Genomic DNA, 24989 nt, shown 5'->3' with positions numbered 1-24989 from the left:
CAATGGTGAGTTGTGAAGTACCTAAACCAGTCTGCGTGAACTGCACCATGTTAGAGAACAGCAGGAACAAAATAAGCTGCAAGGTCACAAGAAGAATAAGATGGTAGCATCAAAGACTAAACGTTTAAAAAACCACAGAATGAAATCCCCAAGATGGCAGCTGCATTATTTAATCAACTCTGCTGCTGACCTGGGAATCCTACCAACTAGTAAGCATTGATTTTAAAAATAAATAAGGCAGTTCCAATTGTCCTTTTTTTTTTTTGAGAGCGAATTCTGGTATGAACACCATACCTACTACCAACTCCAAATCCAATCTATGTTGTTCACTAAATTTGACAGCCACGATTAAATAATATTTAACTCTTAAACTCCTTGTAACTTTTTTGTGATTCACCTCCCCCAAGTCAACACAATTCTGTGTGTTTTTACTTACGGTCAGACTCTGAAGAGGTACTTAGGAGACGAGCACCTATTTTAACAGAAATTTTATTCTCTGTCCCATTTATTTGCTATCTGGAACGAAGAGAAAACCTAAAAATGAGATCTATTTCCAGCACTGCAAGCAACTTTGGAGGAGCTTACTTTTCCCCTGCTTCTTTGACTGGTTGTTACATTTATCTGTTTTCAAATTTACCTCCTTTTTGGTGAGAAAAGAGGTCATAGGGAAAAGAGCATTTGAATGAATTCTTCAATTTCATTTCATTTATGACTCTGCCTGTTAATAGCGATGTGCATCTTGGCAAATCAGCTTCTCCAAGCAACCCATCTTGCTCTCTCTCCCAAACTCTGTTAAGGACCATTCTGTTTATTTCTTGTGTTTGTTATGGAGGTAAAAATCTTGTAAAGCACGTAAATGCCACCAAAGGCATCCTGATCACCTACACACCGCCTTTTGTGACTGGTCAACTATGCATCTTATCTGTCTAGCTCTGTGGGTCATCTTTTTCTTTTATCCTCTTCCAGGTATTAGTTTTCAGATGAAAAGAGATACATGTTGTAACTTTTGTTTTGATGGCCAGATTTAAGTAATCTGCAACATATCTTGATAGTGACAATGAAAACTAATTATGAAATTCCAGATGTCTAATTGGTAACAAAACAGTGGCACAGCCCAGGCAAGATGATCCTTACTATCCTAGCAGTCAGCGTTGAGGACAGACATCCCCCGTCATGTAAGGGATGACACTGATCACTGCTGTATGAGCCTCTGTACGAGGCTCCCAGGTACAACAGGCGGCACAATAAGATTTCACTAGTGAACTTCTTATTAAATAGCGAAAACACGGTATCTGCCCCAAATGGATTCTAGACCTTGTAACATTACTTTAAAAATGTAAAGCCCTATGGTAATGTCTTTTTCAATTATTGAATAGGTGAGAAGTGCTGTTGGAAACGTGGGAAAAATGTATAGGCAAAAAATAAACCTAACAAACATATAGACAAGCAAACCCAGAAACACTGGCCTGGTGATTCTTATATGCAGGGATACATAGTACTTTCCATCCTGAAGCTCCAGCCGGACAGACAAGGCTGCAACACTCTCCATATTCTAACATTGAGAATCAATATCACATGTCAGCACCAGTTTTCACACTGTGTGCTTTTATGTGGTGTGCATGGAATGTAAGCAGAACAAAGGATCTGTGAGGTTTCATTTAATAAGGACTAGATGGTGGATAAAAATTGGTTTCAGTAGCACACCATGGCTCAGGATTATAGTAATTGATAAGGCATGCAATGTCTAAGACACAGCACAGGAGCCTTCAGCTAGTTTAAGCTAAGGTTAAGCTAACGGTATCTGCTTTAGAGGCAAAACGGCATATGCCACTGGCTCCCTTGGGATTCACACATCATCAAGGTTAATGCACATGTACACAGTTAAACATGAAGGCTCACGGGAATGTACAGTCTAGTCATTAGGTTGACCTATTTGGCTGCTTCCAACTTTGATTTTTTGTAACCTTGTTTAAGTGGGCCAGGACAGCTACTAATGGTCACGACGACCTCTTCCTTTAATCCTTACTCTATACATCAACCTTCATGTGGCTCCCCAAAATGTTATACCAAATCTGTAAAATACAAATAAAACAAAAGACAAATCCCCTCCACGTACAACATGAACTGAACAACCATTTAAAAATTCAGTGGGTGAGAACTTCTTGGGCCTTATCGGCTAGATTCCTTTCTTAAAATCCATACACCGAATTTAACAGGAAGGTTCCCATTCCTTGAAGAGGAAACTTCAGATGTACAAGTCTTGAGTGAAATATATTTTGGTGGCTGACTAACCATCTTACTGAATAAAAGACACGATTTTTGTAAACTACACAAGAGTGACAGATGCACAAACGTTTTGGCCAGTGTGCCTTTAAATAGATGTCTCTTCTGGTGGAGCGATGCCTGGAGGGAGGAAGGTATGCATTCTACAGGACAGCAGCCTTCAAAGCTGCTCAGTCATGTTTTTGCCAGTGGGTCAAACACCTGCAGTGCTGTCCTCTTGTCTTGGTCACTGATTGTCACCCAGTGACCCAAGGTTTTGTGTTCATGATCTGGTGGCAGCTCCGCCTCGGCAGCTGAAGTGCCAGCTGACACTGGGTCTATGGGATCCCTTTCAGGGCTCCTGGTCCCTGAGTCCAAAGGGTCTGAGCTCTTAGAAAGCCAAGCATTATTCAACAGTTTAGGGTGGTGAAGAAGGTTCCAGAAGGGGTCCTGATAATCACCAAGTGGGGCTGCCTCTGGCTTCATCACTTTGGTGCCATCGCTCTTGGGGCTTGTAGCAGATGAAGTGCTGAGAAAGTCCCCTTGTGGGAAGACAGTGCCCACTGCAGGCAGGTGCCCAGAGGGGCTGTCGCTGCTGCTGTAAGTGAGGCCCTGGAGGAGCTGGCTGTTGCTTTGCAGGACCTGCAGGTGGAAGGCTGCGGGGGCTGACTTCTTCCTCCTTGGGGGTACCTTGGGCACAAGAGGCGGCGCCTCCAGAGGTGGTGGCACGGAGGCTCCTGCCCCAGGAGGGGCTTCGTCTGACGCCGGCATCCTGTGGCTTGGCCTCTCTGCAGCTTTCCCAGGCTGAAATGTTCTTGGTTTGGGAACAGGAGGGGCTCGAGGGGCTGTCACGACAGGAGGGGCCTCAAGGCTTGTCTCCGCGGGCCCGATTGTAAAATGGACAGTCTGTTGCTCAAACTGTTCTTCTGGTGACAGAGGCTGAGAAAAGGTGGGACAAAGAGTGTAAATAAGCCAATACCTGGGCAGCTGAGGATCAGAGAACAGAGTGGTCAGCAGAGAATGGAGATGAGACCAAGCTGACATTCTAGCAAATTCGAGATTTGAGAATGTGTGGGGTGCCAGAAATGTGACCAGGTAAGAAAAAGAAAAAGCACAGGAGAAACACACATTTATCAGATCACACCAGCAGGTCCAATGAAAATGAGTGGAAATTTTAAAACCAGGGCCACAGTAAATAATCAGAGACAAACTTTTCTTTGTCACTTTAGGAAATAGGGTTATGCTCTTCCTTTATTGAAAGCAAACCTCTCTGAAAACACTCTTTGAAGATGCAACCTGGGCTGATTCATGGTCTGTACCATGCTAGGGTGAAGTAACTTGTGTTACAACACTAAGCTAATTGAAGGACTAATGGATACACTTTCTCCTTGAATTTTTTTTTTTTTTTTTTTTTTTAAGAAGAAGTCTCGCTTTGTCCCCCAGGCTGGAGTGCAATGGCGCAATCTCAGCTCACTACAACCTCCGCCTCCCAGGTTCAAGCAATTCTTCTGCCTCAGCCTTGCGAGTAGCTGGGATTACAGGCGCCCGCCACCATGCCTTGCTAATTTTTGTATTTTTCAGTAGAGACGGGGTTTCACCATGTTGGTCAGGCTGGTCTCAAACTCCTGACCTCAGGTGATCCACCTGCCTCGGCCTCCCAAAGTGCTGGGATTATAGGCGTGAGCCACTGTGCCCAGCTCCTTGAATCTTTTATACTTAAATATTGGTAAAGAATGGAAACCTTGACACTGCCTTGGTTCTGGTTCAAATCTATCACAAAGAAAACAACTGCACAGGCAAAATGAAGCTTTTGTTCAGAAAAGGTGATCAGTAGACTAGTTTAAACATTGGCATTTCAGTGTTTCTTTGGTTCTTTAGAAAACAAACTAAAAAAAAGAAAGTCTCTTTTCCAACAGCCTTTTACTCTAACTCCTGTGCAGCAGGTTGGGAAAATCAATCTATTTCTGCTCCTGGCTTTTACAAGGAAAGACAAAGCAGGTGGTCCCCGACTTACAATGGTTCCACTGAGGATTTTCCACTTCACCCTAGTGCGCAAGCGCTAATGTTCTGTAGAAAGCATACTTCGAATTTTGAAGTTTGATCTTTTATTTTTATTATTATAAAATAGGCTGTGTTGGATGGGTTTTTTTTTTTTTTTTTATCCAGCTATAGGATAACATATGTGTTCTGAGCGTGTTCAAGGTCAGCGAGACTATGACGTTTGGTAGGTTAGGTGTATTAGATGCAGTTTTGACACGCTATTTTTCAACTTATGATGGGTTTATTGGGACGTAACCCCATTTTAAGTCGAGGAGCATCTGAACAGGGAAAAGGCGGAGGAAAAAGGTCCACTTCGTAAGGAAGCATGGACAAGGGACGGATGGCAATGAGCCAATGTGGGACAGAAGAGCAACCCAGGAAATACAAAGCAAGCGCTGTCAAGAGTGAAGATGAAGCCCCCCTCACACTCTCTAGGGGGGAAGCAGCACTGTGCTGTGATGACCAGGAAGGGATTACCGAGGGTCCGTTACTAGAACACTGAGATCAAACGGAAGATCCAGATGTGTCTACAGATGCCAGTCTTTGGGCTGCTACTGTCCTTACAAACTCATGTCTTTGAAGCAGTAAGCAAGGCTGAGAAGCTTGAGAGCGAGAGCAAAAAGCAATCTGCAAGAAAAGTGGCAAGAAAAGCTGTGGAACTCTCGTAGACCGAGGCCGCACGAGAGCATGTGAACATGGCGAATCTGGGAATCGGTTACTGTTTTCCTAATGCCTTGAAACCATGTGCACACAACACAGACCACACGCAAATGGGAGGTACCAGAACACGTGGGGAAAAGCATCCTACTGTGGTTCCCTCTGGGGACTCAGAACACTTAGGAAGCATAATACCTCCAAGCTGTTCTCGTCACACTGACAATCTGCCAGACAGTGGACTCCTCGTTCTTCTCAGCCAGAGCCAAGATACAGTAGGATATGAGGGAGGAAGCAGTTGTCAAACCTTTCCCCAAAGACACGCCTGTGTCTGGGACTCATGAACGTGAGGGTGTCCATAGGGAACTAGATTTTTATCTGTGAGACGCAAATCTTTTTTTTTTTTTTTTTGACATGGAGTCTCACTCTGTCGCCCGGGCTGGAATGCAGTGGCGTGATCTCAGCTCACTGCAACCTCTGCCTCCCGGGTTCAAGTGATTCTCCTGCCTCAGCCTCCTGAGTAGCTGGGATTACAGGTGTGCACCACCACGCCCGGCTAATTTTTCTATTTTTAGTAGTGACGGGGTTTCACACCATGTTGGTCAGGCTGGTCTTGAACTCCTGACCTCGTAATCCGCTCGCCTCGGCTTCCCAAAGTGCTGGGATTACAGGCCACAATTTTTATCTATCGAGACATGTGAGCAACTTAGGAGTAAGAGGTTTTATGTTCCAGGCTTTTACCTTTCCTGTCCTTCTCAAGGTTGGCTTCTTGATGGCAGGAACTCTGGGTGGAGGCCGACGGGGAAGGAGCGGGGGCGCCTGTGGGGTCTCTGGTTTGGCTGCCCCCAGTGTGGGCTCTGGTTCAGAGGATGCTTCGAGGTCCCTCGGGGCCATGGCACTTAGGGCTTCTTCGGAGGCGCCTGAAACATAAAACCACATGGCTGAAGTGTAAAGGACAAGGCAATTCACTGCATGATTTCATCTTTAGACAGTCTACATCTTAAGTGTCATTTACTAATTCAATGTATTTCAGGAGTAACCAGGTAGGTTCAGCCCTTTTTTTCTTTTTTAAGATGGGCTCCCGCTCTGTCACCCAGGCTGGAGTGCAGTGGCATGATCACGGCTCACTGCAGTCTCAACCTCCCAGGCTCGAGCAATTCTCCCACTTCAGCCTCCCAAGTAGCTGGGATTACGGGTGAGCACTGCCACGCCCAGCCAGTTTTTTAAATTTTTAGTAGAGATGAGGTCTCACTATGTTGCTGGAACTCCTGGGCTCACGCAATCTTCTTACCTCAGCCTCCCAAGTAGCTGGGACTACCGGTGTGAACCTCCACGCCCAGCTAATTTTAAAATTTTTGTAGAGACAGGGTCTCACTATGTTGCCCAGACTTGTCTTGAACTCCTGGATTCAAGCAGTGCTCCCGCCCCAGCCTCTCAAAGTGCTGGGATTATAGGCGTGAGCCACTGCACCCAGCAGCCCCAGGTTTTCAGGCTCACCTTCCTAGCAGGGGTGGTGATCTGGGGTCTGTGGATAGTCTGGATGGGGACCAGTGAGGCCCTGAGACGATATGCAAAGTCTCATGTGTACTTAGATTTCTCAGGGTAGATGATCCAAACACATCAAAATCTCAATGGGGCCATGACCAAGAAAGTGTTAAGCTGGGACTGTAGGTAGATTTCAAACCTCTACTAACATCTACAGCTCTAGAGTTTTTTTTTTTTTTTTTTAACAGCTTTATTGTGATATAATTCACATACTGTGAAATTCACCCTAAGCGTACCATTCATTGGTTTTTAGTGTATTCACAAAGTTGTGCAACCATCATATGATCTAACTCCAGAACATTTTCATCACACAAAAAAGAAGCCCCACACCCATCAGCAGCCACTCCCCACCCAGGCCTCCTTCCAGTCCCTGGAAAGCATGAAGAGCTTTCTGACCCCATGAATTTGCCTGCTGTGGCCATTTCATGAAGAGGGGATGGTACACTATGTGGTCTTTTTTTCTTTCTTTCACATAGTATAATCTCTTCAAGGTCCACCCATGAAGTAGTATGTATCAGCACTTCATTCTTTTTTTTCTTTTTTTTGAGACAGAGTCTAGCTCTGTTGCCCAGGCTGGAGTGCAGCGGCGCTATCTCGGCTCACTGCAACCTCTGCCTCCCCAGTTCAAATGATTCTTCTGCCTCAGCCTTCCGAGTAGCTGGGACTACAGGCAAGTGCCACCAGGCCCGGCTAATTTTTTGTATTTTTAATAGAGACGGGGTTTCACCGTGTTAGCCAGGATGGTCTCGATCTCCTAACCTCGTGATCCGCCCACCTCGGCCTCCCAAAGTGCTGGGATTACAGGCATAAGCCACTGCGCCTAGCCCCATTCTTTTTTTTTTTTTTTTAATAGCTGAACAATATTCCATTGTATGGATGGATCACATTTTGTTTATCCATTTATCAGCTGATGGACACTTGGGTTGTTATATCCATAGTTTTAGTTATTTTTTTCTTTCTTTCTTTTTTCTTTTTTTGAGACGGAGTCTTGCTCTGTCACCCAGGCTGGAGTGCAGTGGCGCAATCTCAGCTCACTGCAAGCTCCACCTCCCGGGTTCAGCCATTCTCCTGCCTCAGCCTCCTGAGTAGCTGGGACTATAGGTGCCCACCATCACGCCCAGCTAATTTTTTGAATTTTTAGTAGAGATGGGGTTTCACTGTGTTAGCCAGGATGGTCTCGATCTCCTGTCTTCGTGATCTGCCCGCCTCAGCCTCCCAAAGTGCTGGGATTACAGGCACGAGCCACCGCGCCCGGCCTAGTTTTAGTTATTTTTCTAAAATAAAAAGAAAGCATTTGTGGCAGTATCATTCTATAACAGTAGTTCTCGACCTTTTAACTCATGCCCCCTTAAATATTATTTGAGAATTCCAAAGAAGTTAAACATGCTGACTAAAAGCAAATTAGGCAATGGTGATTGCTTACACCTTTTCAAAGGGCACACTCGGCCAGGTGCGGTGGCTCACACCTGCAATCCCAGCACTTTGGGATGCCGAGGTGGATGAATCACCTGAGGTTGGGAGTTCAAGACCAGCCTGGCCAACAAGGCGAAACCACGTTTCTACTGAAAATACAAAAATTAGCTTGGCATGGGGGTGCACACCTGTAGTCCCAGCTACTCAGGAGGCTGAGGCAGAATTGCTTGAACCTGGGAGGTGGAGGTTGCAGTGACCTGGGATTGAGCCACTGCACTCCAGCCCAGGTGACAGAGTGAAACTCAGTCTAAAAAAAAAAAAAAAAAAAAAAAAAGAAAAGCAGGGGGGCACACTCTCCTCTCCAGGAGATTCTGGAACAAAGCCAAGCCCCAAACTAAAACTGTAAATTACCAGTGATTATGAATGAAGTGGGGGAGAGCCCAAGGTAACTAATATGGCTTAAGTTAAGTAACAGCAACAAAAATCAGTGTGGTAGGAACGAGGTCCCTGCCTGACACTAAAAACTTTATTTCCACCTGTCAGTGATTTAAAAGGTAGATTTTGTGCCTGAAATTAGGACAAACACTGTAACTGTCTCTGTTTTATAAAGCTGGCAGAATGGCTTCATGCCGGCAGCATTCACCTTCTTTAAAAACTCATTTTGGTTTATTTCGGTCTCTCCTTTAGATGCTGCTTAATAGCCCTGGGACGATTTTTATATACACCCAGAATTTTGAAAATACAATTTCAAATGGACAATCAATCTTAGTATAGATTGATATAAAATGTTGCTAAAGGATGTTTTCATTTAATATTGCCTCCAGAAGAATAAAAAGAGTTATTTTCGTTTCTAGACCACTTTTAGTGGGGAGATGAACAGGAGAATCGGTTTTTCCCCTGCCCCCAGGAAAGCACCTACCTCCTCTGGCTTCCAGGAGACACCGGATTGCTGCTTCTGCCTCCTGGGCATTGGTGGTTTTGATCTGCTTGACATTATAAGGTTTACTTATTCCAGTCCGAGCCTTGGGCTTGAGAACAGAATGAGGAAGAGCAGAGTATCAGTACAGGCAGGAAGACAGCCTCATGGGGCGTTATCTGCTACCTGCGGGTCTGCGCAGGGCTCCAGACGATGCTGATCATACAAACTCCAGCCTCCACCACACCTGCAATCCTCTCTTCCCCGGAACACTCTCTTTCCAAAAGTGCCATACTACTTAGACCTGATGACCCTGGTCTTCAAAGCTGGGTGATTACAGATTTTTGTATATGGACAGACCATCTTCTATCTTTTTTTTCAATAACCAGGTGAAAGCCAGAAAGCAAAATCAGAGGCACTCTTTCCACAGTCCCGCTGAGTTGTTAAAATACCTTCTAGATATGTATTTCCTTAAAAGTGCTTTTTCTATTTCTTCATCCAGCATGTGGGTTGCCTTTATGACCTGCTTTCACTACTGTGAAACACTGGTCTCCAGTCACCCCTCCACCTGCTGGGGCTGCACAAGCACCTGACCAGGCCCAGCACCCAGAGGCATCCCAGTCATAGCAGTTCCCCCTAGCACCCGGCTTCCCCTCTCTCCCCTCTACCTCCCTGCCTTCACCTGTTCTCTCCCCCAGCAGCTCATGGGACCCTCCGGAACCATGCACCTCCACAATCCTCTATGGCTGTTACTCTTCCTAGTGTGTTCCCCAACTTCATTATTTATGTCTCTTTTTAGCCTCTTCTCTCAACCAACTTGACTCCAGAATGATCATCATTTTCCCAGGATGACGACCTGAATTTCTCCCATTTTCCCTTGTACCAAGCAATGCTCTATCCCTACACCAAGGGCAGAGGCAAGAATGGGAAGAGAGAAATGGATGAGTCTGGAAACCAGGGATATTTGGGATTTTTCATCAAAAGTGATTTTCCCTAGAACACTCCACACGACCATTTAAAAGCCCTATGGAGAACCTGTGAGGAAGGGTTATGGGGTTTGGAGATGAGATGGTGAGCAGGTAGAGGGTTAAAGACACATAAATCTATATATTCACTGAGAAGAGAGATCCCACACTATCCTGGGGGCAAAACCCTTGGGTTCGAAATGTATGCAGAAGAACTCACAGGTTGCTGAGGTGCTCCTGGTAGAAGTCTTGCCGTCTGCAAAATTGAATACTGCCCATGGGTGCCGGAGGAGATGGACGCATCTGAAGCTGACTTTTTCACCATTAAACTGGCTGTAAAAACCAATGAGGGCAGTCTCAATCTCAGTGAGGGCACAACTTCCCAGCCAGCTGCCAGGAGCCCGACTAGACGAGGCGGATGTCCCAGCAGACCACAGACATGGTGAGGTCCGAATACTCACTCGGCACTTAGGGCACCCACAGAGCCAGGCCCTCCTTGACTCTCTATGGAGTTTCTCACTTGATTCTACCAGTGTGTGCCTATTGATGTAGATGATCTGGAGAAGCATTACTAGAATGCAAACTTCAACATCTTGGGGGATTCAGATCTGATATAAAAACCAATTGATTTTGAAATGGTTCCAAACATTATTACTAGGACCAGATTTTAAAAATATTTTGTGGGAAAAAAAATATTTCAAAAACCCCAGCCTGGACAACATGGTGAAACTGTCTCTACAAAATAAATAAATAAATGAATAAAAATAGCCAAGCCTGATGGTATGTGCCTATAGTCCTAGCTACTTGGCAGGCTGAGGTAGGAGGATTGCTTGAGCCGGGGATGTCAAGGCTTCAGTGAGCTGTGAGATCGCGCCACTGCACTCCAGCCCGGGGGACAGAATGAGCCTCTGTCAAAAAAAAAAAAAAAAAAAAAAAAAAAAAAATTCCAAAGCAAGGGGATAAATTGTTAAAATATACTTGCAGCCATTAACAAATCATGTTTTAGAACATTCAATGACACAGCAAATATAACCCATTAAATAAAAGACAACCAACCAGAGAAAATGGGTATAATTTTGTTAAAAAAAAAAAAAAAAAAAAGAAGTATGTTGCTACAGATACATGTAACTGGAAAAAGAAGTCGTTTTTAACAACTACTACCTGAAAGTCATCAAGTGAATTTTAAAATTTTGTTCTTCTTTGTAGTTATCTCTAAAATTTCCCCAATAATACATGACTTATGCATTTTATTTTTAGGTTATTTTTATTTTATATCTGGGCTAGTGGCTTGCCATTGGTTACTACTGTGACGTCAGCCACAGTGAGCCCAATTCTGAAGTAATGGCTTAGGAAGATCTAAGTCTGATCATCACATTTTTGGGGAGGGAGAAGTAAACAGTGGTGGTAAAATGCAAGTGGATCAAAAGCACATCACAGCTTTACTTTCAGGTTATCAGGGAGGGCTGGATGGGCAAAGCATTGTTCGAGCAACCAGAAGAAAATGCTCCTTTACCCAGGATAAGGGGGAACTTGTTCTGAGCCCGGCGATCAGGAGGCCTCAGAGCGCAGAGGGGTGACTGGGTCACCTCCAGGCGGGGACCTGGGTTTACCAGATTCCTCATAAGCAGAGGGAAGACTGCGCAGCAGCCAAGGAGAGACTTGTGACTGTGAAGCTCACGTCTCTCCCACGGCTGCGGCCCCCATTCAGCATCCTCTAATGCTGCCGAGGGAGAGCAGCTTGAAGCAATAGCACAGCTCCAGGGTGAAGAGCAGCTTTGGAAAGGAGCCGTTTAATTTGCCATGAGAAACACAACCAGCCCTGACGTCAAACATGTCCTGGATTTACAACAAAACGGAGCCCAAGGAGGAGGAAGCCCTGTGGGGACCGGAAGGCTGGGGAGAAGTGGATTCCGAGCCGTGTTTTCAGTAGCAGGGAACGCGCGGTTATTCCTGGCAGGCATCCAGGGAGCTGAAAGCAAGCAGAGTCTTACTTGGAGGGGGGGGTCTCTGCGGGGGGTGAGGTGGCCGAGGCCGGTTGGGGACCGACAGAGACCTGCTCGGAGAACGGTGGCGGAACTCCCCGACGGCTTCCAGCTCCCGCTTGAGCTCCACCAGGTCCGCGTCATCTGGAGGACATGGCGGGGCATGAGTACAATGGTCTGTTCCACACGCGAGCGTGTCAGACACGGATCTGAGCACAGGAGGCCGACTGTGGCAGGGGGACCTGCTGCAGGATAGCTGAAGGCTCTGTCCAGAAACGGGCACCTCTGTCTGCCGGCGAGGGGCGGGGGCAGGGAGGGCACCCAGTGCCTGCTTGGAACATTCAGTGAACCATGGACAATGTGTATTTCTCAGACTTGAGAGACATTGAGCTATTTCAAAGTGTGTTTTCTTGTGAAATAACAAGACTTGCGCAGAGTGGAGGAGACAGTTGCAAACCACAGCCCCTGAAGAGTCACCCAACCACAGGAAGATGTTTTCAATTCCTCACTCTAGAACACACCGGCTGAGGGAGCTGAGGGTGTTCTCCCTGCTCTGGCAGCAGAGCAGCCTGTCATGCAGTGGCCAGTGCCTAGGACCAGGCATCCTGCTCACTCATCAAATCCCAAACCCTGTGGGCCCATGGCTGGCCATTCCCAAGGGTCTGCCATCTTGACCTGCCCTGCACGCACCTTCCAAGAGGCTGAGGGGTCTTGAGGAGGCACAGCTCCTGCTTCATTACAGATCAAATCAGCAGCCCTAGGGCTCCCCCAAAGCATGGGCCTCTCCATTTCACTTTGACTCGGACACCCCACTCCTTGCATCCAGCAGCTCCACCCATGTGTCCTGGAGACTGGAACTGGGGAAAGACAGGATTTCTCCTACGAATGGGAATGGCTGAACACCCCACAGCATCAGGGGAAGACCCTCTCAATGCCCACCAGGTAGCAAAGCCGCCCACGTGTCCCGTGTTGCTCTATTAGTTTCTTCATGCAAAGGACTATCTGTGCTCACACCTGCACTGGCTCCAGAGGCTGCCTGCATGACGGCCACCCCCGAGAAAAAGGTCCTTCTTATGGGAAGAGCACATCCCTCCAGCCACTTCAACTCCAGGGCAGAAGCCCCTGGCAGGAGCAACGTGCAGAACCACCGCGATGCTCGGGCAAAGGCTGCTGCTTCAGTCTTGGGCAGAAGTCCCCAAACCTGGCTGTGCGTCCAAACCACCTGGAAAGCTTGGTGAAATGCCAGGCTTCCAGGTCCCACCCACTCCTACCAAATCCACATCTCTCTGGTAGGCCTCAAAAATCCTTAAGTTTAAAAGCTCCTGATGGTTCGGTATAGGCAAGTTATTGATCAGTGTGGGGACCAGCGTATGGTCAAAGGGGCTTGGAGGTCTTCGCGCCTCTCCTGGCAAAGTACCCTCCCTGAGAGGTACCTTAATCCACTTTCAGCCCTGTTCTCTGCTCTCAGCCCCAGCTCAATGGGCCCAATGCATGGCTAAGCTCCTGCACCTGCTGGTTAGAGCTGTCCTCCAACTCGGGGCTCAGTGACTGACAGCTAGAGGCATGCCTGGCTATGAATGGAACAGCATCAATGTAGCTGACACTGAAATATGAACTACCCGACCTGCCAGCCATGGAACATTAGTGGGCTTTAAAAGTTACTCAGAACAGTCATTGGCCAGGTGCAGTGGCTCATGTCTGTAATTCCAGCACTTTGGAAGGCCCAGGTAGGAGGGTCACTTGAGCCCAGGAGTTTGAGACCAGCTTGGGCAACATAGTGAGACCCCATCTCTACAAAAAATGCAAAAAATTATCTGGGCGTGGTGGTGCAACCCTGCAGTCCCAGCTACTTGGGAGGGTGAGGTGGGAGGATTGCTTGAGCCTGGGAGGTGGAGGTTGTAGTGAGCTGAGATTGTATCACTGCACTCCAGCCTGGGAGACAGAGTGAGACCCTGTCTCAAAAAAAAAAAAAAGTTGTATTATTTAATCTAGGGGTGTGTGGTTCAATCAATGTGACCTTTCAGGCCCTCTGAAGTCTAAAATGATACAATGATGTGACCATATAACATGACTGTAAAATAATATGATATTATATGAATGTGACCATACGCCAGCAACTCAGGACATAGATATGGATTATGTCTCTACTGGGATTGAATCAGAAGTGTTTTTTTTGTTGTTGTTTTGAGACGGAGTCTCCCTTTGTCACCCAAGCTGGAGTGCAGTGGGGTGATCTCGGCTCATTGCAACCTCTGCCTCCCCAGTTCAAGCGATTCTCCTGCCTCAGCTGCCTGAGTAGCTGGGATTACAGGCATGTGCACCACCATGCCCTGCTAATTTTGAAAAAATATTTTTAGTAGAGATAGGGTTTCACCATGTTGGCCAGGTTGGTCTTGAACTCCTGACCTCAAGTGATCCACCTGTCTCGGCCTCCCAAAGTGCTGGGATTACAGGTGTGAGCCACTGCGCCCAGCCGAATCAGAAGAGTTTTGTTCGGGGTGGGAAATAATCACAAATATAAAACCAGTTCAGAGCCGTGGTCATTTGAATATCCAGAGGAAACAAGAATTATCTTGAATCTGGTGTGTTATGGGGGTACAAGTTATTGTAAAAAAATAAACTAACTAGAGAAAATCAGGGTGTTGGAGCTGGCTACCTCCACAGGGCTCAGTCCCTACCCCTCGCTTGGCCTGCCTGGTTTAGGTCTCTCCTGGGACCTGCATACTTGATATGACACAGTGCCCAATCGCCAAGAGAAAAAGGAAAGTCTGTCCTGAGCCGATTCCATGGCCAAGGCTCCTGAGAAAAGAAGGGTCAGGCTACCTTTGTACGTTGGATGCTGGTTCTTTTTGGTGAGAGCAGGTGACTTGCTGGGAGGAGCCGGTGCCGTGGGGCCGGGGACATCAGAGAGGTCGTCTCCCCCGAGTTCACTGTCCGAGACCCCAGGCTGACTGAATTCATCCACCAAGTAGTCTTCATCATCTTCAAGAATATCCCCTGGGAGAAGGAAATGAATCACAATTCGGGTGAAAACAACAAGGGGGAAAGGCTCGGTCTTTCATCAGTGGGACTGGTCAGCTCCTGTCAGGACACCTGCACCCTGCCCTGCAGCCCAGGGCCCGGGCGCCAGCAGGGACAGTACCCTGGTTCCATTGGTACGCCCACAGCCCTGACATGCTCAAAGCCACTGTTTGTAGCCTAAGTTTAGATGCCTCCAGTCCCAGGTAGCACGGCATGCATCGTCCACACATACAAACACGCTCATCACATGGGACAGAGGGCTTGCCCTGCGGGTGTCCTCCGTCACTTCTGCAAGGGAGGCTTTAGAAGGTGTCCTTAAAAGCTCAGGCCTGTTGCTAGAAGAACAGCTTGCCTGTCCCTCCCTGCAGGGTCACTAACCTTCTGACTCATAGTCCAAACTTGTGAAGTCAAAGTTTTCCTCCAGCAAGCAGGAGTTGGCAGTGGGAGACACGGGGGCCATGCTGTCTCGTTTCCGAATGATCTCCTCTCGCAAACCTTTCAGCCAGTCCTTCGTCTTCGGTCTAATCTTCACTGCTCTGCCTTTCACCTGGGAGGGCACAGCGGCCACCCAGGAATAAATAAAAATCATGACCACTCCTGTTGATCACACAATGCTTCTCACCAAAACCCACACACCCGCAATGAGGCCAATCTTCACATTTGGCCATGAAAAACCAAGGGTCCAGACCTCAGGCAGGCTCAGGGTAGCTCTCATATATCTGGTTGAAAAAAAAGTTGAACTGGGCTGGGTGTGGTGGCTCACACCTGTAATCCCAGCACTCTAAGAGGCCGAAGCAGGTAGATCCCTTGAGGTCAGGAGTTTGAGACCAGCCTGACCAACACGGTGAAGCCCCATCTGTACTAAAAATACAAAAATTAGCTGGGCGTGGTGGTGTGTGCCTGTAGTCCCAGCTACTCGGGAGGCTGAGGCAGGAGAATTGCTTGAACCCGGGAGGCAGAGGCTGCAGTGAGCCGAGATTGCACCACTGCACTCTAGCCTGGGTGACAGAGCAAGACTCCATCTCAAAAAAAAAAGTTGAACTCTCATCTCCAGCTTCCCATTTGGTACAAATTTAAAGCCAAGATACTATAAAAATGGAAACCATTTATGAGCTGCATGTTCCAAAATACATACTCTAAAGAGAAAGATTGGAACAGTCTCCCACATGGCAGTGCGAGCACAGACAGATCAAGTAACTCGGCGAGAACTACTACACTCTAAGATGGCTAAGCTTCTGCAGCTGCTGGTAGAGCTGCTTTCCAACGCGACACACAGCGACTGACATTCTTCTTCCCCATTCTGTTTGTCTGGTTTTTTGAGACAGGGTCTCGCTCTGTCACCCAGGCTGGAGTGCAGTGGCATATTCCCAGCTCACTGCAACCTCTGCCTCCCGGGTTCAAGCGATTCTCCTGCCTCAGACTCCTGAGTAGCTGGGACTAGAGGCACGTGCCACCATGCTGGGCTACTTTTTTTTTTTTTTTGAGACAGAGTCTCATACCATTGCCTGGGCTGGGGTGCAATGGTGCGATCTCGGCTCACTGCAACCTCCGCCTCCTGGGTTCAAGTGATTCTCCTGCCTCAGCCTCCCAAGTAGCTGGGATTACAGGCACCTGCCACTACGTCCGGCTAATTTTTGTATTTTTAGTAGCGATGGGGTTTCACTATGTTGGCCAGGCTGGTCTCGAACTCCTGACCTCATGATCTGCCTGCCTCGGCCTCCCAAAGTGCTGAGAGTACAGGCGTAAGCCACCGCACCCAGCGCCTGGCTAATTTTTGTATTTTTACTAGAGACAGGAGTTCACCATGTTGGCCAGGCTGGTCTCGATCTCCTGACCTCGGGTGATCTGCCCACCTCGGCCTCACAAAGTGCTGGGATTACAAGCAGGGTGATCTGCCCACCTCGGCCTCACAAAGTGCTGGGATTACAAGCATAAGCCACCGCGCCCACCCTTCCTCCCTATTTTGCAAGTAGCCAGAGCCGGACATGAGACATCTCAGAACCAGAGTGAGGAATCCAAACTCCCTCCCACATATGGTGTCTATACATAAAGACAGATTGGTGGCCAGGCATGAAAGCTCATGCCTGTAATCTCAACACACTGGGAGGTCGAGATGGGAGGATGACTGGAGCCCAGGAGGCTGAGGTTACGGTGAGCCATGACTGTCCCAGTGCACTCCAGCCGGGGCTACAGAGTGAGATCCTCTCTCTACAAAATTTTAAAAAATTAGCTGGGTGTGGTAGCACGTGCCTGTGGTCCCACCTACTTGAGAGGCTGAGATGGGAGGATTGCTTAAGCCTGGCAGTTCAAGGCTGCAGCGAGCTGTGATTGCATCACTGTACTCCAGCCTGAATAACAAAGCAAGACCTTGTCTCAGGGCAAAAAAAAAAAAAAAAAGCACAGGTTGGGCACAGGTCAGGGCAAGAGGAGGAAGAAGACACGCTCACATAAAAATAAGGATTGATCGGACCCCACTCCACAGTGTGGCCAAGTACAGCGTACCTTCATACCGTCCACATCCAGGACACTGAGAGCCGAGTGACTGTCTGCAAAAGTCACCAGCATCTGCCCTTGGTTGATCCTGGAATAAACGATACTCCAAGTCAGTGCCAAGAATGACCTGGCAGCTCTCACGGATCATCACTGACATCCCCTGGAACCCACATCAGCTGGGGGAGCAGTTACCTGACAAGAACAATTGTCCCATAATTCCCCAAGGTCTGCATGAGCTCAGTACGCAGGTCCTCAGGAAACTCGTTTTTCTCTTCTAAGGTCGGTGACTGAAGGTTTACTACAACAGTGGCATCCAGGGGGCCCTGGAAAGAGGACACTTCCTGGAAAACCCTCTCCCGAGCACCCACATCGACTTCCTGAACTTCCACCTCCACGATCGCCAGCACGGGTCTGCGTGAGACAGGAACAAAAGAGGGATGACAGTTAGCCTGGGACAGATGTCCACACCCCCGGCCTCCAGTCCCCAGCCCGCTGTCCCCCAGGGCTCTCTGTACACAGTCAACACCAACAACCTGCGAATGTGGCCACCAGCAGGTGGAATGTGGCCACCAGCAGGCTAGCTGCCCTGCCCTCGCGTTTTAGTCTTCATCTTTCCTTGATCTTAGTATCACCTTGGCATTTTTATCTAAAGATGATTTGAGGGGGAAAATAAAGTGTGGCTCCCTAAAGATGTATCCCCGTACTTGGAAAATAACCAGTCATCAGCAAAGATTTTTGACATGGTGATCCTCAGTACCGCCAAGGAGGTGGGGAAGCAGACATCTGCACTCTGCCAGGGGTGCAAGCTTTTCAGAGGGCTACTTGGCACTTTACATAGAGTTCCAAAATTGTTCATCTCTTTTCACCTAGTAATCTCTCACTTCTCGGACTTTATTCTAAGGAAATGACCAGGGATTCAGACAACGATTTAATGCGTGAGGTTGATCATTTACAGCATTGTTGATGGGAGGGGGGAAAAAAAAGGGAAATGCTCGTTTTTTTTATTTCGAGTCAGAGTCTCCCTCTGTTGTCCAGGCTGGAGTGCAGTGGCGCGATCTCAGCCCACTGCAACCTCCGCCTCCTGGGCTCAAGTGATTCTCCTGCCTCAGCCTCCCAAGTAGCTGGGATTACAGGCACATGCCACCATGCCCAGCTAATTTTTGTATTTTTGGTAGAGATGGGGTTTTGCCCTGTTGGCTAGGCTGGTCTTGAACTCCTGACTTTAGGTGATCCACCTGCCTCGGCCTCCCAAAGTGCTGGGATTAAGGCGTGAGCCACTGTGCCAGGACAAATTGCTCTGTTTCTTAATGGGGAAACAGTCATGATACATTCATATAATACCCTACGCAATCATTAGGAATAATGTAAAAATCAATGATGCAAACAGGAAAACAGTCCAGCAGGAAATAATGCAGTCCTTATAGTAATTCTGACATAGGGATGGTTATTACTCTATACATTTTCAGAAAATATTACAAAAATTACATAGCCTGATTGAAAATAGCTCGACTCTGGCCGGACTCCTGCCACTACTTTTTTCTTTCATAGCACAAATGTTTGTTTATTATCTATTTGTCCTGTCCACAAAATTCCATGATAACATGGTCTCGTCTGTTTTGTTCACTGCTTTTCTCCAGGCCAGCAACAGGGCCTGGCACGTAAGGGCCCTCAAGAAATATTGGTCAAATTAAGGTTTCAAAATACATTGAGCTGGCAAACCTTGATGTCACATATCTGAAGATTCCTCAAGATTCACTTCTAGGTATGTATTTGCAACAACAGGTATCTAAAGAATTTAGAATTATCTAAAGAGTCTGGGCATGGTGGCTGTAATCCCAGTACTCTGGGAGGCTGAGGCGGGCACATCACTGGAGGCCAGGAGTTGGAGACCAGCCTGGTTAACATGGCAAAACCGTTTCTACTAAAAATACAAAAATCAGCTGGGCATGGTGATGTACGCCTGTAATCCCAGCTACTTGGGAGGCTGAGACATGAAAATCACTTGAACCCTGGGGGCGGAGGTTGCAATGAGCCAAGATTGTGCCACTGCACTCCAGCCTGGAGGACTCTGTCTCAAAAAAAAAAAAAAAAAAAGGTTTTTTGGTTGACCAACTGTTCCCACCTTCTTTTTCTTAACTTCTTTCCTTGTAAAAGTTGAAACTGACATGAGAGTTTAGGCAGCAGCCTTGGGAAGATCAAACTCTTCCTTCTTCACACCCTCAAATGCCATCCTCTCCTCTATCTTTTAAAGACGTTCTGCAGGGTGAGTCTTCTTCTGCAGCAATCCCAGTGCACAGGTGCTGGTGCCTACGATGCTCCCTCTGCTGCCTCCACTCTATCCTCAATGCATGATGCACAGAACATTTAAAAAGCCCTGCATCCTAGGGCCAGGTGCGGTGGCTCACGCCTGTAATCCCAACACTTTGAGAGGCCGAGGTGGGTGGATCACGTGAGGTCAGGAGTTCGGGACCAGCCTGGCCAACATGGTGAAACCCCGTCTCTACTCAAAACACAAAAATTAGCCAAGCATGGTGGTGTGCACCTGTAACCCCAGCTACGTGGGAGGCTGAGGCAGGAGAATTGCTTGAACCTGGGAACCGGAGGTTGCAGTGAGCTGAGATCACACCACTGTACTCCAGCCTGGGCAAGACTCTGTCTAAAAAAAAAAAAAAAAAAATGGTTGTGCAGTCCAGATTAAAAAACCCTATGGTGTTTGTAATCATAAAATCCTGGAGAAGATATTCATCAAGAGGTAAATGGGTAAGTTGTAAGTTCCATGGATATATTTAGTGGGATACTAGACAGCAGTTACAAATGAATGAACCAGATCTATAACATCAACACGACTGTATCTCAAAAATAGTAACAAAAAAGCAAGCTGCACAACGACATCATTTAAGAAAATATAAAAGCCGCAAAATACGTAGGTTGCATCTTTGAAATTTTCATCAATGATGTCATTTATGATATGGAACAATGACAAAATGCTAAGATTAATTAGTTCTTGGTGATGGGTCCACAGATATTTGTTCCATCATTCTTTGTTCTTTGGTGGATTGTATGCACACAAAATGCACCCACATGCGCACACACATCCTTATGGGGACAGCATGCATTTCCCTGTGGAGAGGGAGACGCTGCCTTCCCCAGCACAGGAGAAAACGCCATGGAAGTGAGGACCTCACCTGTGATCAGATGCTTGTAGCTCCGCACGGCCATAATACTGGAGGGCACCAGGAGACCAGGTGTGTCTGACTTTGGTGTCAACATCTAGATCACTGTCTAGAAGGTTGAGTTCTCCAGCTACTCGCAGGGGTTCCATTCGAGAGACCCATATAGAATCGAGTCAATATCCAAGAATGCGATCATGACACTTCCACAATAGAGGTCTGCGCCACGAACCACCCCACGTCCCAGACTCATCCTCCTTACTCCTCGACCTTGAAGCCAGGCTTCGGATGCTTTGGGGCCTTTGGTTAAAAACATTCCTCGCATGTAGTTATTCAAAACAGTCATGACCTTGCCTGCAGTCCTCGCCAGCGTGCCCACTGTAGGCCTGAGACACAGTGTTGCTGCTGGGTTTCCAGGACCCAGGAATCCCAGAAGGTTGGCAGCAATGGGTACAGTAAGAGCTGCAGGAGCTGAGAACACGCGGACTCATTCTAGGCCCTGCCTCTCAGAGCCCGGGGGCCACGCAGGTGTTCACAAACTCATCTGAAGGAAAATTTGTATTTTCTTTTTACAGATGCAATTTCCTGGCTATGCTCTCCCGAAATGTGTAATTAGGTTTTTTTTTTTTTTTTAAATGTACTAGTTACAGATATTCTAACTTTAAATAAACTTCACTTCCTAGCTGGGCATCAACAGTTGTTCAAAATATACTTGACAACTAATGATTTTTAAAAACTAACTATTTTTACTGTGTCTTGCTTGTGTCCAATTTGGAATTAGGGCTTTAAGCAGGTAAGAGTGTAGCTGAACAAAACAGGCTGGATAACGAACATGAGGGGGAGCATGGGGGGCAGGCAGGGAGGCAACCTCATGCTCCCCCCTTTCCCCACCCAGAAAAAAGAGGTGGGGTGTGGGGGGAGCTGTGATGCAGGGGCAGCCAGGAGCAGACCTATTTGCACGTCACTGTCTCTAGAAAGAGACCAGAGGAGGCCAGGCGCAGTGGCTCATGCCTGTAATCCCAGCACTTTGGGAGGCTGAGGCGGGCAGATCACCTGAGGTCGGGAGTTCGAGACCAGCCTGACCAACTTGGAGAAACCCTGTCTCTACTAAAAATACAAAATTAGCTGGGCATGGTGGTGCATGCCTGTAATCCCAGCTACTCAGGAGGCTGAGGCAGGAGAATGGCTTGAATCCAGGAGGTGGAGGTTGTGGTGAGCCAAGATCGCGCCATTGCACTCCAGCCTGGGCAACAAGAGTGAAACTCTGTCTCAAAAAAAAAAAAAAAAAAAAAGAAAAGAAAAGAAAAGAAAAGAAAAAAAAGAGGCCAGAAGCAGAGGCCCCCTGAAAGCACAACTTCCAAAGCTTAGGGGTTAAGGTCTGGGATGACTTTTGTGTCATCTGGGGTTATGAAGAAGCTGATTTATGTAGCAGCGCCTGGGGCTGGGTAAACGTGACTTTCCCTCCGTCGCATTTCTTATTCACCCTCTGCCGGCTCTCGAACGGGCACAGCCCCCTCACCTGTTTTATCAAAGGGATGTTTCTTCCTCCACCACAGCACCCTGTCTGTCCAGGCGGGGGTGCGGCATTTGTCGCTTGTATCATAGGCGGCTGAGCCAACGTCATACTTGTAGGTGGGTCCAAAGTTAATGGCTCCTTCGTGAAAGTCCTTAAAAATCTATTGGGAGAAAAAGAAGTCATCAGGCCACCGTAGTTTTCGATCCTCAATGTTATATACAAAAACGAAAACTGAAAAGGCAAGTCCCTATTCTTAAAAACTAACAGAAGCTCCATTACATTTGAAAATCTATCTGAAACTGGACATATGTGTGTCTTTTAATTAGCAAAAAAGTGATCCTCAGCTCATCCCACTGAGGGACACACCACCCTCATATCTCCCCACCTGCTCCAGTGTCTGATCTATCCACTCTCTGATTGTTGTCCCCCAGGAGACAGTGCAGGGTCCGAGGCAGGGGTCAGGGGTGCTCATCTTTACAGCCCCATGCCTGGTGCAATGTCTGGCCCACAACCCCGAGGCCTTCATCTATGTTTGTTGAATAAATGAGCTAAGTACACAGAAGCACAGAGTGAAAGTCAGCTCTCCGCCCCCTCTCTCTCTGTCTCTCCCTGGGGTCTCGCTCTTTTGCTCAGGCTTGAGTACAGTGGTGCAATCACGGCTCCCTACAGCCTTAACCTCTGGGGCTCATGTGATTCTCCTGCCTCAGCCTCCCAAGTAGCTGGGACTACAGGCGTGCACCATCAAGCCCGGCTAATTTTCGTTTTTGTAGAGGCAAGGTCTCCCTAAGTTTCCCAGGCTGGTCTCAAACTCCTGGGCTTAGGCAATCCTCCCGCCTCAGCCTCCCAAAGTGCTGGGATTACAGTTGTGAGCCCCCATGCAAGTCCTTCTTTTCTTTGTTTAGCTTTGGATTGGCCTTGCTTCCATGGGAAGACCAAGGGACAAACACACCCTCATTCTCTCGGGCATCACTGAAAGGATGTGAGGATGTTGGTAGTAGGAAGACAGGAAACCCTGCTTTAGGAGGTTGGTATGATCACTTGTCCATGTGGCAACCCTTTAGCACTCCGCACACTGGAAGGGGCTCCAGTGGGAAGACACAGTAAACCTCGAAGAACATCCAAATCTTGCTTCAGGAGAGACCTTATCTGCCCTGTCCTCACACTTTTTTTTTGAGACGGAGTTTTGCTCTTGTCGCCCAAGCTGGAGTGCAGTGGCGCAGTCTCGGCTCACTGCAACTTCCGCCTCCCAGGTTTAAGCGATTCTCCTGCCTCAGTCTCCTGAGTAGCTGGGATTACAGGCACCTGCCACCATGCCCAGGTAATTTTTGGATTTTTAGTAGAGATGGAGTTTCACCATGTTGGCCAGGCTGGTCTTGAACTCCTGACCTCAGGTGATCCGCACGCCTTGGCCTTCCAAAGCGTTGGGATTACAGGCATGAACCACCACACCTGGCCCTCACACATTTAACCAGCTTCTTTCTCCACAGGTAAATGGAATTTAAATGTATTCCCCTCATCTCAGCTCATCCTGCTAGGAAGCAAACAGGCACTAAAATAACAGTATTAGAAGGAGGAGAAGGTTGGCTGGGCACGGTGGCTCACGCCTATAATCCCACCACTTTGGGAGGCCGAGACGTGTGGATCACCTGAGGCCAGGAGTTCGAGACCAGCCTGGCCAACATGGTGAAAACCCATCTCTACTAAAAATACAAAAATTAGCCAGGTGTGGTGGCGCACACCTGTAATCCCAGCTACTCGGGAGGCTGAGGCACAAGAATTGCTTGAATCCGGGAGGTGGAGGTTGCAGTGAGCCAAGATAGTGCCACTGCACTCCAGCCTGGGTGACTGAACAAGACTCTGCCTCAGGAAAAAAAAAAAAAAAAAAAAAAAGAAGGACAGGAAGTGTGTATGAACAGCCACTCCTGTACTGTAACCTCACAAGCCCACCTGTTTTCTACAATGTCAGAAACAGTGAAATCCGCTCACGGAACTGAATTTGCTGCACCAGCCTCTACATCTCATAGATGTCATTCCATCTTGGAGCAGCTGCTAAAAAATGTTTTTAAATCACAACTTACTTTTCCACTTGATTTCTGCAGCTGTAGTTGATCAAATTCCAGAAGTTTCTTCCAGTCTTGGCGTTTAACAAAATAGAAGACTTCTTCGTAGGTAAGATCAATGCGGTAGTTGAAATCGCCGCACCAAAATACATAATCATGAGAAAAAACATTTCTCCCCTAAGTTGAAAAGAAAGTCATGATCATTCAGCCCATTTTGCAAGGAAGGTGGGAGAGAAGAGAAAAACAAGCTCACTGGGACAAGCAGGAATAGTTTTCTCAAAATGCTACTTAGAAAAAAGAAAGTTTTCTACTAGAGCATCTCATTTCTCACTCTTCCCATGAAACTATGGAGGAATTTGTACACGGCTTACTTTTTAATTTTAAGTAATAGTGTTTCTGAGTGGTTTGAAGGAAGCTCCTGCCCTAAACGGAGGAGAGCAACACGGCCAGCATTTCCTCCACAGATCCCAGTCCTGAAGATCAGATGCACCCTTACTTTGGAGTGTCTACCCCTAGGAAGCAGCACCCAGCATTCGGCGTTAGGAGAATGAGGTTTCAAAAGAGCAGCATAAATGCTCAGGATGTGCACCTTCATACAACTTCCTGAGCTTTTTCAGGTGACCCTTCTCCATCTCTCTCTCGCTCCTCCTTCCCATTCTGCCAAGTCCTAGAAGCCCACGGCCTCAGCTCAGCCCCGGAGAGCTCCTGGGGTCCTTGCCTTCCCTGTCTCTTCCCCAGGAATCACAATGACAGCAGCTGCTGTGGATCTACTGTCCACAAGGGCTGGGCTCTGTTCCAGGTGCACAAAGCAGATACCACCAGCTCTTAGAATTAAAAAACAAAACAAAACGAAGTTCAGAAACAAAGGCACTCGCTGAAGGTTACACAGCTAGTGCATGATACAGATGGGATTTCAGCTCCCATCTGCCTAGCTCCAAAATCAGTTTCTCTT

General features: G+C 47.5%; 2 protein-coding genes across 5 annotated transcripts in view; one reads left to right on the top strand and one right to left on the bottom strand.

The window, feature by feature from the left end:
* The window catches only part of SERAC1 (serine active site containing 1), a 79246-nt gene extending 70624 nt beyond the window's left edge, over positions 1-8622 (top strand). The window contains exon 19 of the transcript XR_009212533.1: positions 8602-8622. The gene's annotated coding sequence lies outside the window, so the exon portion shown is untranslated. The remainder of the gene's footprint in view (positions 1-8601) is intronic.
* SYNJ2 (synaptojanin 2) overlaps positions 2253-24989 on the bottom strand; it is a 114219-nt gene continuing 91482 nt past the window's right edge. For 2 of the 4 annotated variants that reach the window (XM_032161279.2, XM_032161288.2), the window contains 12 exons: positions 24056-24214; positions 21981-22137; positions 20477-20594; positions 17484-17702; positions 17301-17379; positions 15177-15345; positions 14601-14774; positions 11787-11921; positions 10016-10128; positions 8834-8942; positions 5698-5876; positions 2253-3201 (listed from right to left, as the gene is read on the bottom strand). In XM_032161279.2, the coding sequence (XP_032017170.1) occupies positions 2458-3201; positions 5698-5876; positions 8834-8942; positions 10016-10128; positions 11787-11921; positions 14601-14774; positions 15177-15345; positions 17301-17379; positions 17484-17702; positions 20477-20594; positions 21981-22137; positions 24056-24214 (2355 nt within the window). In that variant the 3' untranslated portion in view covers positions 2253-2457. Of the gene's footprint in view, positions 3202-4779; positions 4930-5697; positions 5877-8833; positions 8943-10015; positions 10129-11786; positions 11922-14600; positions 14775-15176; positions 15346-17300; positions 17380-17483; positions 17703-20476; positions 20595-21980; positions 22138-24055; positions 24215-24989 lie in introns of all 4 variants that reach the window. The other 2 variants (XM_032161305.2, XM_032161295.2) reach the window with 2 other exon arrangements.

This window comes from Hylobates moloch, unplaced genomic scaffold (genome assembly GCF_009828535.3).
Source record: "Hylobates moloch isolate HMO894 unplaced genomic scaffold, HMol_V3 SCAFFOLD_2, whole genome shotgun sequence".
NCBI lineage: Eukaryota > Metazoa > Chordata > Mammalia > Primates > Hylobatidae > Hylobates > Hylobates moloch.
Note: the sequence above shows the minus strand (reverse complement) of the source record. Positions and strands in the feature narration are given on the sequence as shown.